We start from the raw sequence: 17,369 nt of genomic DNA, 5'->3' as shown, positions 1-17,369 counted from the left end.
AAAGGTCACAAGGAATGGCAATAGGATTTGAACACTGGCTTCCCTTGTTTGCAGCCCACTGCTCTAACCACTCACTCTTTGGGCCTGTTTTTGTTCTCAGCCTTAGGCTGCCCTACCTCCTGGGTCTAGAAATAGAACTTCTCCATTCCCTGTACCTACCTTCCACCCTTCTCCCGAATCTGCCCTCTGGGGCTGAGAGGTTTTGTTAAGTGGGAGTGTGTGTGTGTGTGTGACACACACACCATCTTAGGGCTGATACAAGGGATTTCGATGCCCTAGACGAGCCTTTCATTCCCCCTTCCCGCCCCTCCCCACAAAATTAAAACTTATGCATTCTTTTCCATTTTAAAATGTATTAACTTCCCCAACCTAAAAAGGCAGATTGTACTTTGAATGTCTATTTTCCAAATGCAATCTTCTGAAGTAAAAATATCACAACATATAGGTATACACTGCAAAAAAAAAGCCCACACTTTAAGACTATTATTCAAACTACCTTTCTCGTAGTAATCGAGGCAGTTTACCATAGACCTAATATCATATTGGATCTAGTAAAGTGCACTGGGTGTGGACTTGGCCCGTAGAAAACAAAGAATAAACTGAACTGCAATTTCAATATAGTAAGTCTTCCATATAACTGCCAGCACTCAACCTATGAAAAAGCCATAGTGCAAATATTACATCAAGCCCTAAACACCAGTACACCTCCTATTAGGAAAACAGATTGTTGTAAATCCCTACACAAACTACATACTAGCAGAATACCTAAAGCTTCAGTCACACAAGCAGAACACACTCTCACCAAATACAGAATAAACAGATCATAAAATATAAATTGAAAAGTGCAAAAACTGAACTGGAAATCACAAGAAGCCAAACTGTAAGCAATGCAAACACAAATATTAAACATTAAATATACTAATAAAAAGAAAGTCAAATCTGCTGATAAATTCAGTCAAAAATATTTTAAATATTACCAAATATCAAAACAGCAGATATATCACATCCAATAATTAAAATTAACAAGGATACAAAAATATCTCCCACTCTTCATACATGGGAACTTTAGATTTCCAGTAGTCCTGAGAATGTCAGACTGGAGAAGGGTACACAAACTTTAACCTCACACACGCATACCCCACCCCCACCACCCTCTCATGTGTGCACATGTCCATCACCCCCCACCACTGCGCTGCCCTGCTCTCTCTCTGTCATCTACTCTTTCACCTGTGCTGGCATTGCCACAGGACCTGTCTTTTGCTGGTAGGGAGTGGAAACCTGCCAGCCCTTTGCAGCTTCAAGCCGTCAGTTTGCCTGCATGGATGGTGAGGCAACTGTGGCAGGAAGGTTTCAGGGGGCAATTTTGTTGCCTCAATCTTGCTGCCTGAAGCAGCCGCCTCATTATAGAACCGCCCCTGCTCTCATGATTCTTTGGTACAGTAAACTTTTAATTCTACTGATCTGAAATTTTAAGCTAACCAATAAACTATTGCAGCCTCTCTATTGTGCTAGACCGGATTCAAAAAACATTGAACCGCTCCCACAATATAATATCCTGCCAAAACTCAGATGTATAAATAAATTCAAAATCAGCTATATAGAGGTATACAGTAGATAGGGCTGAAAGCCTCTTCACCTGATGGAAAATGTGTTCACTGAACAAAAGTATTCTGTCAAAACTATAAGATACCAAATACCCCAGTACTACCTGTGTTTGGTAGAAATTCCTGCCCATATAAGCTTTTGTTCAATAATTAATAGGGCAGCATCCTGCAGAATATTGGTATAGAACACTAGTGCTTTGAAGCAATTGAAGCTTCTGTATACTCGGACATCTGCTTCATCAATGCATGTGTCTGAAGGACGTGATGGGTGCTCTCCTGTGTCCTCATACTGTTCTTGGACTACGGGGTGGTGGTGGTGGTGGGGACGACGACACTGATCTCACCCATACAACTCTGTGGTTTTTACAGGGGGTGGACCCAGAGGGTGTTACTGCCTGTTCTTATTCCGGGCATATCTATCCACAAGTTACTTTTAGATATCTGCCACCTAGTCAAATCATTCCAGTCTCGCAGCTTATTGCTCAAGAACTGAGACGTCTGGCTCCAATTTATTTGATCATACTCCTAGCATCCAATAGACCACCTGCAGGCCAAGCGCAGACCATAATAGGACTTGAAAGAGGATTCAGCACTACCATCACCTGCACAGCAAATTCAGTCATTGGAACAACTCACAGATAATCAGCATTGCCCACGTTACCTCAACCAACTATATGAGGTAATATACAGTTCTGATTGATTTCAGACATTTGTTAACATGGTGGCTTCATTGTTTTAAGAATAGTCATGCCTGAGCAACCATAGCCAAGGAACACCTGGTTCAAATATATACCAAGCTGTGAAACACTAGACAGATCCCCCCCCCCCCCCCCCCCCCAAGCATGAAGAAAAGGCTTCCAAAACATGGACCATATCAGAGATACATTGATCTTAACTCTTTCAGCATCTCTCTCAAGATAAGTTGGAACTTGCCTTGCAACTAAAATTTTTCAAAGCAAGACATTTGTGTTTTTAGGCATCTATGATTTACACTTGAACAGTGTAACACTATGCATGTATGTTTGCATTATTGCTGAGAGGTGATTGCATATAGCCAGTCATGAAGGTCCTGATATCATAAAATAATTTTTGTGAGTTATAGTCATGTGTTTCCAGCATTTAATGTTAAGAATATAGGAATATTAATTGTAAAACATTAAGACAAAATTTCATAATGGAAGTTTCTGTTAATTTGCTATATTTGACCACTGTGATTGAGAGAGACCATGTGTTTTTTTTTTTTTTGGGCCCCCCCCCCCCCCCCCCCCTGCTCAGATTTGCTTTCACTGTGGCCGAACCCAAAACTATCCCACCAGGCATGATGATTGATACTGCTCGCCACCTAGGATCTCTACATTACAGAGTTTGGGAAAAAATACGGAATTCCATCAAAGTGGGTAAGAAATTAGTTGACTGTGTTAGGACCAAGAAAGCTTAGGCACCATCTTCTGCTGATCCTGCAGCATTTCATGTTTTTGGCCTCAAGGCAAATACAGATGTGCTCATAAGTTTACATACCCCTGGCAAAATTTGTAAGATATGTAGCATTTTGAGAAAACATGAGTGATCAGACAAAATGTGTTAATTTTATTGTTTCAAGTTAAATTATTTTATGCATCACATAAAATAATCACAATCATTAGATAGCAATAAAGGAAATAAAATAGTCTTGTTCAAAAGTTTACATACCCTTCATTCTTAATATCGTGTATTGCCCCCTTTTTGCATCAATGTCAGCTTGCGGTCTTTTGTGATAGTTGTGAATGATGCACTTTATTTTTTTATCTGGTAAAGCTGTCCATTCCTCTTGGCAAAAAGCCTCCAGATCCTGTAAATTCTGTCTAGCATGAACTGCATGTTTGAGTTCTCCCCAAAGTGTCCTGATGATATTGAGGTCAGGAGACTGTGATGGCCACTCCAGAGCCTTCACGTTCTTCTGCTGCAGCTACTGAAAGGTCAACTTGGCTTTTTCATATCATTGTCATGTTGGAAAGTCCAAGTGCACCCCATATGCAGCTTCCTGGCTGATGAATGCAAATTCTCCTCCAATATTTTCTGATAAGATGCATTCATCCTGCAATGAATTTTGACTAAATTCCCTGTGCTGCAGTAACTCATACCCCCAACCAAAACAGCAGAGATCCACTTGGGGGTTTTATGACTTCTCTCCAAACATAGCATTTATGGTTGTGACCATAAAGTCCAATTTTAGTCTCATCATTCCAAATTTTGTTCCAGAAGTTGAGACTTCTCTAGATGCTGTTTAGCGTATTGTAAGTGGGCTGTTTTGTGGTATAAGTGCAGCAATGGCTTTTTTCCTAGCATGTAGACAGATGGATTCAGGAACAGTGGGTTTATGCTCCCCTGCCAGCAGATGGGTTTCCTCAAGAGCTAAAAAAAATCATTGATTATTTCTACGCAGACACCAGTTACAATTGAACAAGTCACAGGTGTGGATAAATATCCTTCATTGCCATCTAAACGTGTGTGTCAACTTGGGTGCATATTAGCCCAAACATTCAAGAGTGTGAACTTTTGATTTTATTATTCTCACAGGACAAGCAGGATGGTAGTCCTCACATATGGGTGACATCTCAGGATGGAGCCCAATCACGGAACACTTCTGTCAAAGTTCTGGCCAGAACTTTGGCCCCTACTGGGCATGCCCAGCATGGCACTAACCCTGCAGCCAGCAGGGGTCCCCCCTTCAGTCTTCTTTTTTCCACGCAGCAGTAGCCACGCGGTTAAGGAGCTCTGCAGAGATTCCTGACAGGAATTTTCCTCACGGAATTAATAAAAATTAATTTACCCCACAGGGGTCCCTCCTTCAATGTTTTCAAGCCGTGGTTCTCCGGTAAGTTTTTTACCCATTTTCCGTCTATTACAGTTTAGTTTAGCCCTCGCGGCCTACTGGTCGTCGACTGTACCAAGGCTAAAAATTTTCATGGCCATGGTGTCGGGGTTCCACCGGTGCCCGGACTGTAATCGCACCATGTCCATTACAGACCCTCACAAGGTCTGTGTAATGTCTTGGATGTGAGCACTATGTCCTAACCTGCACCAAATGTGCCCTTATCACACCAAAAGGTCGCAAGGCTAGAATGGAAAAGATGGAACTTCTCTTCCGTGCTCAAACCCAGACGCCATCTATTGCATCGACGTCATCAGAACCGGCATCAACCTTCGGCCAGTGACCGTCTGGCATCGACGACTTCTCGGCCTTTGACACCCTCTACTCCCCCTCAGGATCGAGGGGATTGTAGAGATAAACACCGGCATTGAAAGTCTCGGACCATCGAGGGAGCGAAATCATTGACCTCTCCATCGTCCGAACTGCCGTCTAAGCCCCGTCCAGAAAAGGCACAGACATTTTCGGCGACCAGGTCACCGAGGCAACCCTCACCTTACAGGGTATCGGGAGCAGCGACTCTGCCTTTAATGGTGGTCCCTCCGGCTATGCCTCTGTCTCCTTCTTCTGTTCCGGAGCCAGGGCTGCTTGCTCCAGGTCTCCAAGAAGAACTGTACCGGATGGTTCAGGAGGCCATCGACAAGGCGATGCATCAACTCCAGGTTCCTCAGACACTGGTACCGATTGTGGAACTGACTACTGACCCAATTCCAACAGCACTGGCACCGCTGCTCTCGAGGATGGAAGTGCTTATGGTCGCTTTTCCACCGATGGACCCCGGGTCACCGATGGCTCCGGTGCCCTCCCCGCTTGCTTTGTCATCGGGAGGAGAAACACCATTCCGCATCCCTCCATCAGGTGTTCTACCGATGCCTCAGCCGTCGATACAGATACGTCCGGTGCCAACGCATCCATCGGGCCACCCATCGATGCCCTCTATGCCTGCACCGGTGCCTTCGATGACTTCAGCGGTGCCTCCAGTTATTCCTTCGGAGCCTCGACCAGGATCTTCGGGGATCCCACCACCTCATCCTCCTCTAGTCCCTAGAGGAGCAGGTGCTGATCCTTACGACACCTGGACTGATGATTCTTCACCAGACACAGATTTGCCTTCACCACCTTCACCTACTGAAAGCAGAAAGCGTTCTCCTCCAGAGGACCTTTCCTTCATAAATTTTGTGAAGGAGATGTCTGAATTGGTTCCCTTCCAATTGCAGACTGAACAAGATGACAGGCATCAAATGATGGAGCTATTCCTGGATGCTCCTAAGTAAATAACCTCCATCCCTATCCATTAGGTTCTGTTGGATTTCCTCAAAGAACTGGGAACATCCTTGCTCTGTTGCTCCAGTCCACAGGAAAGCTGACACCAATTATCTTGTTCAGTCAGCTCCAGGCTTTCGCAAACCTCAATTGGATCACCAATCTGTGGTTGTCTAATCTGCCCAGAAAAGAGCAAGGAAATCAAAACCTCAATTTCTTTCCCCCAGGCAAGGAACAGAAATTTCTAGATGCCATTGGTCACCGTGTCTTCCAGAGATCAATGCTCATCTCTAGAATTGCCTCTTATCAGCTCTATATGACCCAATATAATAGGGTCTTATTTAAGCAGATACAAGACTTAATAGACTCCCTGCCTCAGCAATTTCAAGAGCAACTCCAAACCCTAGTAAACAAGGGTTTTGAGGCAGGCAAGCATGAGATCAGATCATCCTATGATATCTTTGACACTGCTACCAGGGTATCTGCAGCTGCTATCGCGGCAAGACGATGGGCCTGGCTCAAGTCTTTCGACCTTCGCCCTGAAGTTCAGGACAGATTGTCCGACCTGCTCTGTGTAGGAGACAATCTGTTTGGCGAGCAGATTCAACAGACAGTGGCGGAACTCAAGGACCATCATGAGACCCTAAGTCAGCTCTCTCTGATGCCTTCCGAGTACTCTTCAAAACAGCCCTTTTGGAAGGACTCTAAAAAGTCCTACCCACCACCAACTAGAACCCGTCCTAGAGACCATTCTAAAAAACCCAGTCTCATCAGACATGAAAACGAAAACAAAAACCGCAAGCAGCTCCTCAGCTGTGCCTTGCTTCCGGTTTTTGACTCCTGCATAGAAAGCAGCAGCCAGCTTCCATTGCCCCACATTCCAGTGGGAGGTCGATTGTGCCATTTCAACAACAGGTGGCACTCAATCACCTCTGAACAGTGGGTCCTAGCGATAATTGCGCAAGGTTATCGTCTGAACCTTCTCTCTATTCCACCAGACTCTCCACCTCTACCAACGTGGAGAACATCCGATCACTCCATCCTTCTGGAACAGGAGGTCTCCCTCTTCCTCCAGTCCAAGGCAATAGAACCAGTACCCTACTCTCAGCATGGCCTAGGGTTCTATTCCCAGTACTTTCTAATCCCCAAAAAATCGGGAGGCATTCGTCCAATTCTGGATCTACGTGCCCTCAAGTACCTCCAGCGAGAGAAGTTCAAAATGGTAACCTTTGGCTTTCTTCTTCCTCTTCTACAAAGAGGAGATTGGCTCTGCTCTCTAGACCTCCAGGACACATTCACTCATATTGCAATAATTCCATCTCATCGCAAATACCTGCGGCTTCTAGTAGGCCCCAAGCACTACCAATACAGAGTGCTTCCATTCGGCCTCGCGTCTGCACCACAAATCTTCACAAAATAACTCATCGCAGAGTTGCAGCCTTCCTCAGGACTCAAGGTGTCCACGTCTACCCCTATCTAGACGATTGGTTAATCAGGGCTCCCACTCAGCAAGCTGCTCTGTCGTCCCTACATCTTACCTTACACACTCTAATTTCGCTCGGATTTCTCGTCAACTACGACAAATCCTAATTAGTCCCATCTCAAACCTTATTGTTCATTGGGGCAGACTTGGACACCTTACAGGCAAAGGCTTTTCTGCCTCGACGCACACCAGCAGCACTCCACGACTGCACACTACTTTCTCATCCTCCTGGGACTTGTGTCCTCAGTTCAGGTCACCCCAATGGCCCGTTTGGCATTGCGTCATGCAGTGGACTCTAAGGTCACAATGGACTCAATCCATTCAGCCCCTGTTGACCATTGTCCATGTAACAGACTCACTCCGTCAGTTTCTCTCGCCTGGTGGAGAAATCAGGTCAATCTCCTCCAGGGCTTGCCCTTCCAGGCTCCAGACCCTCAGATAACTCTCACCACTGCGTCCAACCTCGGCTGGGGAGCCCACATGGCCGATCTGCAGTCACAAGGATCTTGGTCTCCAGAGGAAGCCAAACTCCAAATTTCCTGGAGCTTCGGGCAATCAGATATGCTCTCAGGGTATTTCAGGATCTCCTCTCCAACCAAGTCATCCTGATCCAGATGGACAACCAGGTGGCCATGTGGTACATCAATAAACAGGGAGGGACAGGCTCCTACCTTCTGTGTCAGGAAGCTGCTCAGATATAGGCGGAGGCCCTCTCCCACTAGATGGACCTCAGGGCCACCTACTTGCCGGGAGTGGACAATGTGTTAGCAGACAACTGCACGAGTGGTCTCTCAACCCCTCAGTAGCGAAATAGATCTTCCAACGATGAGGTTATCCTCAAATAGACCTCTTTGCGTCACCTCAAATTCGCAAAGTAGACAACTTCTGCTCTCTCACTCGCAGCCAACACTATCAGCCAAGAGACACGTTCTCCCTATCATGGGCAACCAGTCTCCTATATGCATTCCCTCCACTTCCACTTCTCTCGAAGACTCTCATGAAGTTACGACAGGACAAGGGAACCATGATCCTGGAGCACCCCACTGGCCGCGCCAAGTGTGGTTTCCAATACTTCAGGATCTCTCCATTCACAGGCACATTCCCTTGGGAAGGGACCCGCTTCTAATCACTCAAAACGTCGGGTGCCTACGCCACTCCAATCTTCAAGCCTTGTCCCTGACGGCATGGATGTTGAAAGGTTAATCCTTCAACCACTTAACCTTTCTGAGCCAGTTTCCCGTGTCCTGATTTCTTCACGGAAGCCTTCCATGAGGAAATCGTATTCTTGCAAATGGACCAGGTTCACGTCATGGTGCTCTTCTCAATCCCTTGACCCCTTTACCTGTCCAATCACAAAGTTTCTGGACTATCTCTGGCATTTGTCAGTCAGGTCTAAAAGCTTCCTCCATCAGAATGCATGTCAGTGCAGTAGCCGCCTTCCATAAATGTCAGATGTTCCCATATCAGTACAACCTCTGGTAACACATTTTTTGAAAGGCTTGCTTCACCTCAAGCCTCATCTGCGTCTTCCGGCCCCTTCTTGGGACCTCAACCTAGTTTTGGGTCAGCTCATGAAACCATTCGAGCCTCTTCAATCCTGTGACCTTAGATATCTCACATGGAAAGTGATTTTCCTTTTGGCAATCACTTCCGCTCGCAGAGTTAGTGAATTACAGGCGCTAGTTACATACCCGCCTTACACTAAACTTCTACAGGACCGGGCAGTCCTCCGCACTCACCCTAAATTTTTACTTAAGCTAGTTTCGGAGTTTCATCTCAATCAATCCATTATACTACCTACCTTTCTTTCCAGGTCCCATTCCAATCCAGGAGAGCAGGCTCTGCATACCCTTGACTGCAAACAGGCTATAGCATTCTACCTAGACCATACAGCTGCCCACAGGAAAAGCACTCAATTGTTTCTCTTTTTCCATCCTATCAAATTGGGGCAGCCTGTGGGTAAGCAGACTCTCTCTCTCCTCCTGGTTGGTGGATTGCATAACCTTTTGCTATCAGCAAGCAGGCATTCCACTTCAAGACCGTGTTAAAGCACTCTCTGTGAGGGCCATGGCGACTTCAGTAGCACACCTACATTTGGTGCCGCTTCCTGACATTTGCAGGGTTGCCACTTGGAGTTCTCTCCATACCTTTACAGCACATTATTGCTTAGACAAAGACGGAAGACAAGATTTTCATCTTTGGCCAGTCTGACTTGCGCAACCTATTTACACCGTGACGTACCAACACCCTTCCACCTGCCCAGTGGGGTTCAGGATGCCCTCGGCCAAATTTCATCCCAGGCCTAATGCCTTGCATGCCTAAGTACATTTGGTGCATACTCTGACATCCTTAGTTCTGTACTCACCCATATGTGAGGACTACCATCTTGCTTGTCCTGTGAGAAAGCAAATGTTGCTTACCTGTAACAGGTGTTCTCACAGGACAGCAGGATGTTAGTTCTCACGAAACCCGCCCGCCGGGTTCGTAACGTTTTCTTTTATTTTCGGCACTACCTGTAGCTTTTTAACAAGACTGAAGGTTACCCCTGCTGGCTGCAGGGTTAGTGCCATGCTGGGCATGCCCAGTAGGGGCCAGTCAAAGTTCTGGAAACTTTGACAGAAGTGTTCCATGATTGGATGGAATCCATATGTCACCGCCTATGATGTCACCCATATGTGAGGACTAACATCCTGCTGTCCTGTGAGAACACCTGTTACAGGTAAGCAACATTGCTTTTCCTTTTGCTATGGTTTGTGCATAAAATTGTTTATTTTGAAGCACAAAAATAAGACTTGTTTTTTGTCTGAACACCCATGTTTTCTTAAAATACTTGACATCTTACAAATTCTGCCAAAGGTATGTAAACCTATGAGCACAACTGTATATGGTACTATTTGCATTTTCATAGTGTTCATGACAAGCACAGACTGCCACTTTCATTTACCTGGGACTACCCACAAAAGATATGGGCATAGGCACTTCAAATGTTGCTTATACATATGAAGGAGTTACAAAGAATTTTTTGGCATTCAAATATTTTACTAGCACATATAATCAACAATTATATTAAACCACATTAGTTCTGACATACAGTGACAATGTACACTTCAATTCTTTATTTCTTTACATTGTGTATCACCATAAATTACACTCATTACATATACTAATCACATGATATTAACATTATCTAAGAACATGCCAGAAATATTCAATGCATCTTAAAATCCCTGTAACCCACATGCATACATCACCCATTCACACACAACCCATAATATACCCACCCATCTCAATAAAACAAACACTAAAAGTTGTAGACATACTCTTAATTCAGGAGATTCAGTTATTTTACTCACTAAATAACACCCCTTTGTGATTTCAAATAGTTTAACACCACTATCATTTCAGATGATTCAATTCTTCTCAATAGTTGAAACCTTCTCTCAAATACCCCAGATGGTTCAGATGACTCAACTCGTCTTCTATCAATATTCTCTACAAGGTTCCTTGTTTCGCCAATGGCTTCTGATACCACATCTGAACTGACTTCTCCACATTCCCGATAACACCTGAATACACAAACAATTTTTTAAAACATAAAAATCGCAAATAATCTAATATCCATCTCCCAACCTCACTAAATATTAAATCATTTACTCCAATGTTACTTTGTTCATGTCTGCCACCACTAACCTATGGTAACCCTAGAACAAAATTCAATGATAACATGAATGAGAAAAAAAACAGATAAGTATGAGAGAAAAAAATGTGCAAAGCTTGCTGGGCAGACTGGATGGGCTGTTTGGTCGTCTTCTGCCGTTATTTCTATGTTAGTCTTTCTTTGTATAATGCTTACCCATTTTCAAATATATCTCTTATCTTACTTATATATTTTATCCATACTTGAGCCTTCTCGGAATATCATTCCATTTACTCCTAAAATAAAACTCTCCACGCCACTTTCTCCACAACGGGTCTTAACGCTGAATTCCCGTGCACCTATTCAAAAAAGGCACACACATATAAACCATCAAAAATCTAATTCAGTTACTCCTTCTCTACTTATCTCTAGCTAACATAACCTCAAACTGTTAATTATCTTACCTTCAATAATTTCTTCCAACTGACAACAGACATTCACTTCTTCTCAGGACACACATCACCACGCTGTAAATGTCGGCACCATACACCACGCTAACACCCGGCCCTTAAATTAGTGTCTTACATCACTATCCTTACAGCCCCACCTCATCACATAGTTGATGTTGACCAATCCACGATACACACTGGGTACTATTGATGACAATGTAACGTTCCCACAATACAACAAACTTTATACTTCACATACATAACATAACCTCATATCCACTCTCTCACTAAACATACACACACTACCCAAACATTTCCTGCGGGGAACTATTAATATTAAAGTCCCCACATCCAAATACCAACAGCCATACTTCACACTATGCAATAAACCTAATGCACATCCCAAACTTAAACATACAAACCATTTACAAACTAACATCCACAAACTGCAATCACTACTATAATATAATACTATATATGTTGGTATGGGTTACTAATGTACAGGATGGAAGTTGGGCATGAGAGTATTATAATAGTGGTGATTGCAGTTTGGTGATATACAATAAAGAAAGAATTGAAGTGTGCATTGTCATTTGTATGTCAGAACTAATGTGGTTTAATATATGATTGTTAATGATTATATGTGCTAGTAAAATATTTGAAAACAGTTGTGAATGCCAAATTCTTTGTAACCCCTTCATATGTATAAGAATTATTTGGAATAAGAGAATATCTCTCAGTTTTTTTGTATGACTTCAAATGTTGAATAGAAAACCTTACACCCTTCACTGCTGTGTCCAGAGTTGTATATTTTTTGGTCCTGGATTCTATTCTAAGAACTGAGAAATATGAAGATTAAACTCTAGGTCTCCTAGCTAGGTTACTAACTATGGAAGCTACTTGGGAATATTTTAAATACTTACCCTGTGCTTTCAGTTTTTCCATCTACACACTTGTCACCTTGCAGCTTCCATCTCTGTGTCTGTCCTTTTCCCTGTCCAAGTTTCTCTCTGCCATTTTGTCTTATTGTAACAAGATAAATTAGCTTGTTTGCACTGGTTTCACGATAGGCTAATAAGCAATTCTCAGGTTGTCATAGTTGGTGAGTCCTGCAGCCAGATAAAGCATAAAATTATTAGCCATATTCAGTTGAATGGTCTAACAGATTTTATATTTAACAGGTGATTCTAAATAGAAGCTTCACTTACTATAATTTAAAAATACTGTAACTGACACACAATTACATTCACCTTTACATGTTTTACCTGTAAAATTCATCTTATTTACTGTCCAGTTTACAGTGGGAAAAGAGGGAGCTGCTAAGGTAATAGCTTTAAATTATCCTGGTTCAATGCCATTTTGCCCCCATCTCTGCTGTCAGCAAGCTCCAGTCCCACCCCCTTCCTCATGCCTCTGTTCTGGGCTGCACTGGGCTAACTACATTTATTTATTTATTTAGCATTTTTATATACCGACTTTCCAATAACAGAATTACTGATCAATTCGGTTTACATTTTAACAGAACAATAACATTGACAAGTAAATGTCTTACAAAGAACAGGTCGATATAACTTGGATAAGTAAATATGGGGTTAACCAGTAAAGATACATTGCCTAATATAGGTATAAGTAAAAGATACAGTGCCTAATGTAGGTTAAATAAACAGTTGCTAATTATAAGACTAGGTTATGTCTTCGACATGGCCACATTATGGCCTTGTGGTTGAGCACACTTAAAGCACCTTCTGTTCCTTCCAAGATTATATCCCCAGCCTCTCCTTGGCTCTATAAGGGACTCTACTGAGCCCACCATAATTGATTTACCAGAGATTGGAAGAATAACCTTATGAACAGCACATAGAAGCAGGCACCGAAACTGAGAGAATAATTTTAAAGTATGTAGTTCCCCCTAATGCTGCATATCAATATACTTCAGCTTTGTATGCATCCCAAAGGTATGACACCTAACTTGAATGAAGTAGGTCTCTACAGTCTGGATTCATAACTTTATAATGTAGCATTCTTTTTATACAGGGTCTGCATTAGTAAGTTTAGTATTCAGCTAATCTATTTCTTTTTTCTAAACCTAGTACCCTTCACTTTTGATCCCATCACAGCTGCATGCTGTCTTACTATCTCTGATGACTTTACCAGTGTGACAAACACAGGCTATAATGTGGAGAGCTACAGAGTAAAGTATATGGGGATCAATCCAGAGCAGTTTACCGGTGAACCCTGCATACTGGGCTCCACGGGTTTCTCAAAGGGGTCACATCATTGGGAAGTAGATATTGGGGGTATTCCGCACTGGCGTGTTGGCATCAGCAGGAAGCATAATGGCCAGAAAAAAAGTGAAGACCATGGCCCCTGGTACATTGACTACAGTGAAGTCTTTGAGCCGAATTGCTGGATCTTCACGTCTTCAAACTTGAGGCTGGAGCTGAAGAGCCCCGTGAAGCGGCTCCGTGTAGAGTTGGACTGTGATGAGGGGGAGCTCTCCTTTTACGATGGAGATGAGAAATCACATATCTACACCTTTCACGAGAATTTCTCAGAGATTGTCTTTCCGTACTTTCTTGTGGGAGGATCGAAATCAAATGCTCCTTCAGAGTCTCTTAGAATCTGCCCTATTAAAATAGTCATTAAGGATGAATATGTGCCATAAGCTTGTTGTGCATCTGGCCAATGGGCTTATAGCACAATTTTCATGTTTAAGTTCTCTCTGGGCCAGTAGTTTTATATTAGTTAAGTAACTAGACTGACAGAAATAAGACTTTTATGAATCATGGGCCTGAAAAGCCTGTTGTACTTCTGTTTTTTCTTTCTCCTTTATGAATTGTTCTGTTTTTGTGTATGTATTTAACCTTCTTGACCTTTACTAAGATAATCTGACTAAATGGGTACTGCCACTTCCAAGCTGATAGAAATCAGCCACTGTCATCTGCATGCAATATGCCCACCATGCCAGGTAATTTGTTACAGCAGATAATGGTCTCTTCTGGTGCGAAAAGCTTTTAGATCTTCTAAATTGTTTAAACAAACATTTTCTTTAAGAAAAGTATTGATAGGTTTAACACATGAATAAAAATTGTTTAAAATGGTGTAATAACTTTGTGTAATAAAATGGAGAGTGGATTCAGCTGAATTTATTTTTTGCTGTGGACAAGTTGGACAAAGATCAGCCATACCTGTGGATGACTACATCCAATGGCACTGTGATACAAGCTGTCTCAGAGCTCAGAAAAAGGGAGATTTTACTGAGCATGCATGGACTCTCTTTACTCTTTCGGATAGTAGAAAGACTAGGGGGCACTCCATGAAATTAGCATGGGGCACAATTAAAACTAATCGGAGAAAGTTCTTTTTACTCAACGCACAATTAAACTCTGGAATTTGTTGCCAGAGAATGTGGTTAGTGCAGTTAGTATACTATACTACTGTGTTTAAAAAAGGATTGGATAAGTTCTTGGAGAAGTCCATTACCTGCTATTAAGTTCACTTAGAATAGCTCTGCCATTAGCAATGGTTACATGGAATAGACTTAGTTTTTGGGTACTTGCCAGGTTCTTATGGCCTGGATTGGCCACTGTTGGAAACAGGATGCTGGGCTTGATGGACCCTTGGTCTGACCCAGTATGGCATTTTCTTATGTTCTTATGACACAGTGCAGCTTCTGCTGTTGATATGCTCTCACCTCCGCCACTTGAACAGATGTTTGCCATCTTAGAATCCATGACAGCTAAGATGGAAAATTAGTTTACTATAGCTTCCTGTCAAAATAGGTAAGAAATGTCTGTCATGGCTCATCTTCCTCTATGGCAGTGGTTCTCGACCCAGTCAGGTTTTCAGAGTATCCACAATGAATGTGCATGAGAGATTTACATGTACTGTCTCCATTGAATGCAAAACTATTCCATTCATGTTCATTGTGGATATCCTGAAAACTTGACTGGCTATGTGTATCCCAAGGACTGGATTGAAAAGCATTGCGAGAGGAGGATGTCATACAATTCTTGTCTGACTGGTAGAGCAAAAATGACTTGAATCCCTTCTATCATTCCTTTCTGATAATACTTGTTTCACTGGTCTTCTATTAGATACTCCTAGGAGAAGCAGAAATGTATGTTTCCTAATGAGAATATGGTATACCATGCCTTTGTCTAAATGATGGCTAAGGAAATAACCATTTGCGTTGCAAGAATCTCTAAAGCAATGAGTTGCAGTCCCAATTCATATCAGTTGCTTGTAACAGGTGTACTCAGACAGCAGGATGTTGAACCTCACAAAACTGTCCCACCTCCCCTTGGAGTTGGCTTCTCCTAAGGTATAAGAGTAAAAGGGCCCTTGCATTGGATACATGGCAATAGCTAGAGGTACAGTCAAAGTTCTAGAAACTGGAACTTTTATGTCAAAGTTTTTGTCCCAGGGCAAACAGGATGGTAGTCTTCACTAGTTTGGAATCCCTAGCTCCAGCTTGCCCCGAATGAATAAAGGAGAAACTGCGGATGGGCACAACACTTATATTTTTTTTGTTAGCAGCAGAGCTTTTCTTTTTTTCTTCCTATGAAGGGCACCCTGGAACAAAAGCAATGGGCCTAGGAGGGCGCATGGTGTTGAGTTGTACACCTCAGGACAGACTAGCCAGCAGGAGTCCCTGTTCAAACAGTAGTGTGATATGAATATGTGGAGGGAACTTTGTATTTTTGCAGATCTCCTGCCATAGTTCTGACACTGAATCTTGATGTGACCCACCAGATTCTGGCCTAGCTGGGCATAACAGAAAGAGATGCAGTCTGCTAGTCAGTTGGATAAAATCTGTTTGCCAATGGCAGTACCCAGTTCATTGCTGTCAAAAGAAACAAAAAGCAGAGTCCACTCCAGGTAGAAAGTCCAGGCTCTTTAACAGTGCAAACTTAGCAATGTTTGTTCACCTTCGTGGACATGTGGCCTGAGAGAATGTTGGAAGGACAATTGACTGGTTCAGATCAAATTCTAAAATCACCTTAGGCAGAAACTTAGGGTAGGTGTACAGATAAAAGGTGAATAGGTTATTAGAACCTGGTGCTTGCTTTCCCTGCATGCTGCCATGACCACCACCAAAAATCCAATGTTCCAGGTCAGGTACCTAAGAGCACAGAGGCTTAAAGAGAGCTTTCATCAGCTGGGTCAGAATCATGTTGAGGGCCCAAAACACAACCAGAGGCCTCATGGGAGAATTTATTTTTGTTTATATTCTGCCTTTCAGCTACTTTAAAGCAGATTACATTCAGGTACTATGATTATTTCCTTGTCCCCAGAGGCCTCTCATTCAGAGTTTGTACCTGAGGCAAGGGAGGGTGAAATGACTTGGCCAAGGTCACAAGTTGCGGCAGTGGGATATAAATCCTGGCTTCCCTGGTTTGTAGCAAGCTGCTATAAACATTAGGTGCTACGCCTGCATCTTGTCATTTTTTCTTAGAGGAGTTGGGCTTCAAGTAATATTCTGTTACAAAGGGAAATTCATTTAGTGACAACATGAGTAATGCAAAACAAAATAGTTTTATAGAACTTTATAGGGACGCTGCATGGAAGAGACTTTATTTCTTACTTTGCTGATCAATAATAGTATAGCATTCATTGCAAGATTAGTTTCTTCTATTTCTTTAGTTCCAAAATTTAATTTCTGAAAACAAGCTCTGTAAGTGAAGCAGGCCTCTCATAAATTGGACAACTAAAAGCTGTAGCGAAAAGGGTCTACCTCCTACATATTGGTGATAGATCTTAAGCCCAACAAGGAAGAATTCCTCTCGGTGCAACTGGAGCCTGACTCTGACAAGTAATCAGTTTTTATGCAGAGCAGGCTACAGGAGCTAGAGCTTTTTGCTCACACCACAAGCAGGGGCAGCTCGAGACAATCTGTTGCCTAAGGTGAGGAATGAGATGGTGCTCCCATCCCCCCCTCCCCCCTCCCAAAAAAAAAAAAAAAAAGCATGGCACAGGTCAAATCACTAAGATGGCCAAGTATGGGGGTGGAGGGTCCACTTGG

The 17,369-nt window shown here is 42.9% G+C and overlaps 1 protein-coding gene across 2 annotated transcripts in view; it reads left to right on the top strand.

Annotated features, from left to right (window-relative positions):
* Nucleotides 1–14,489, top strand: part of TRIM35 (tripartite motif containing 35) — an 85,034-nt gene extending 70,545 nt beyond the window's left edge. For both annotated transcript variants that reach the window (XM_029596204.1, XM_029596205.1), the window contains 2 exons: nt 2,880–3,001; nt 13,435–14,489. In XM_029596204.1, coding sequence (XP_029452064.1) covers nt 2,880–3,001; nt 13,435–14,009 — 697 coding nt within the window. In that variant the 3' untranslated portion in view covers nt 14,010–14,489. The remainder of the gene's footprint in view (nt 1–2,879; nt 3,002–13,434) is intronic.
* Nucleotides 14,490–17,369: the final 2,880 nt, after the last annotated feature.

Source organism: Rhinatrema bivittatum, chromosome 3, assembly GCF_901001135.1.
Source record: "Rhinatrema bivittatum chromosome 3, aRhiBiv1.1, whole genome shotgun sequence".
Classification (NCBI taxonomy): domain Eukaryota; kingdom Metazoa; phylum Chordata; class Amphibia; order Gymnophiona; family Rhinatrematidae; genus Rhinatrema; species Rhinatrema bivittatum.
Note: the sequence above shows the minus strand (reverse complement) of the source record. Positions and strands in the feature narration are given on the sequence as shown.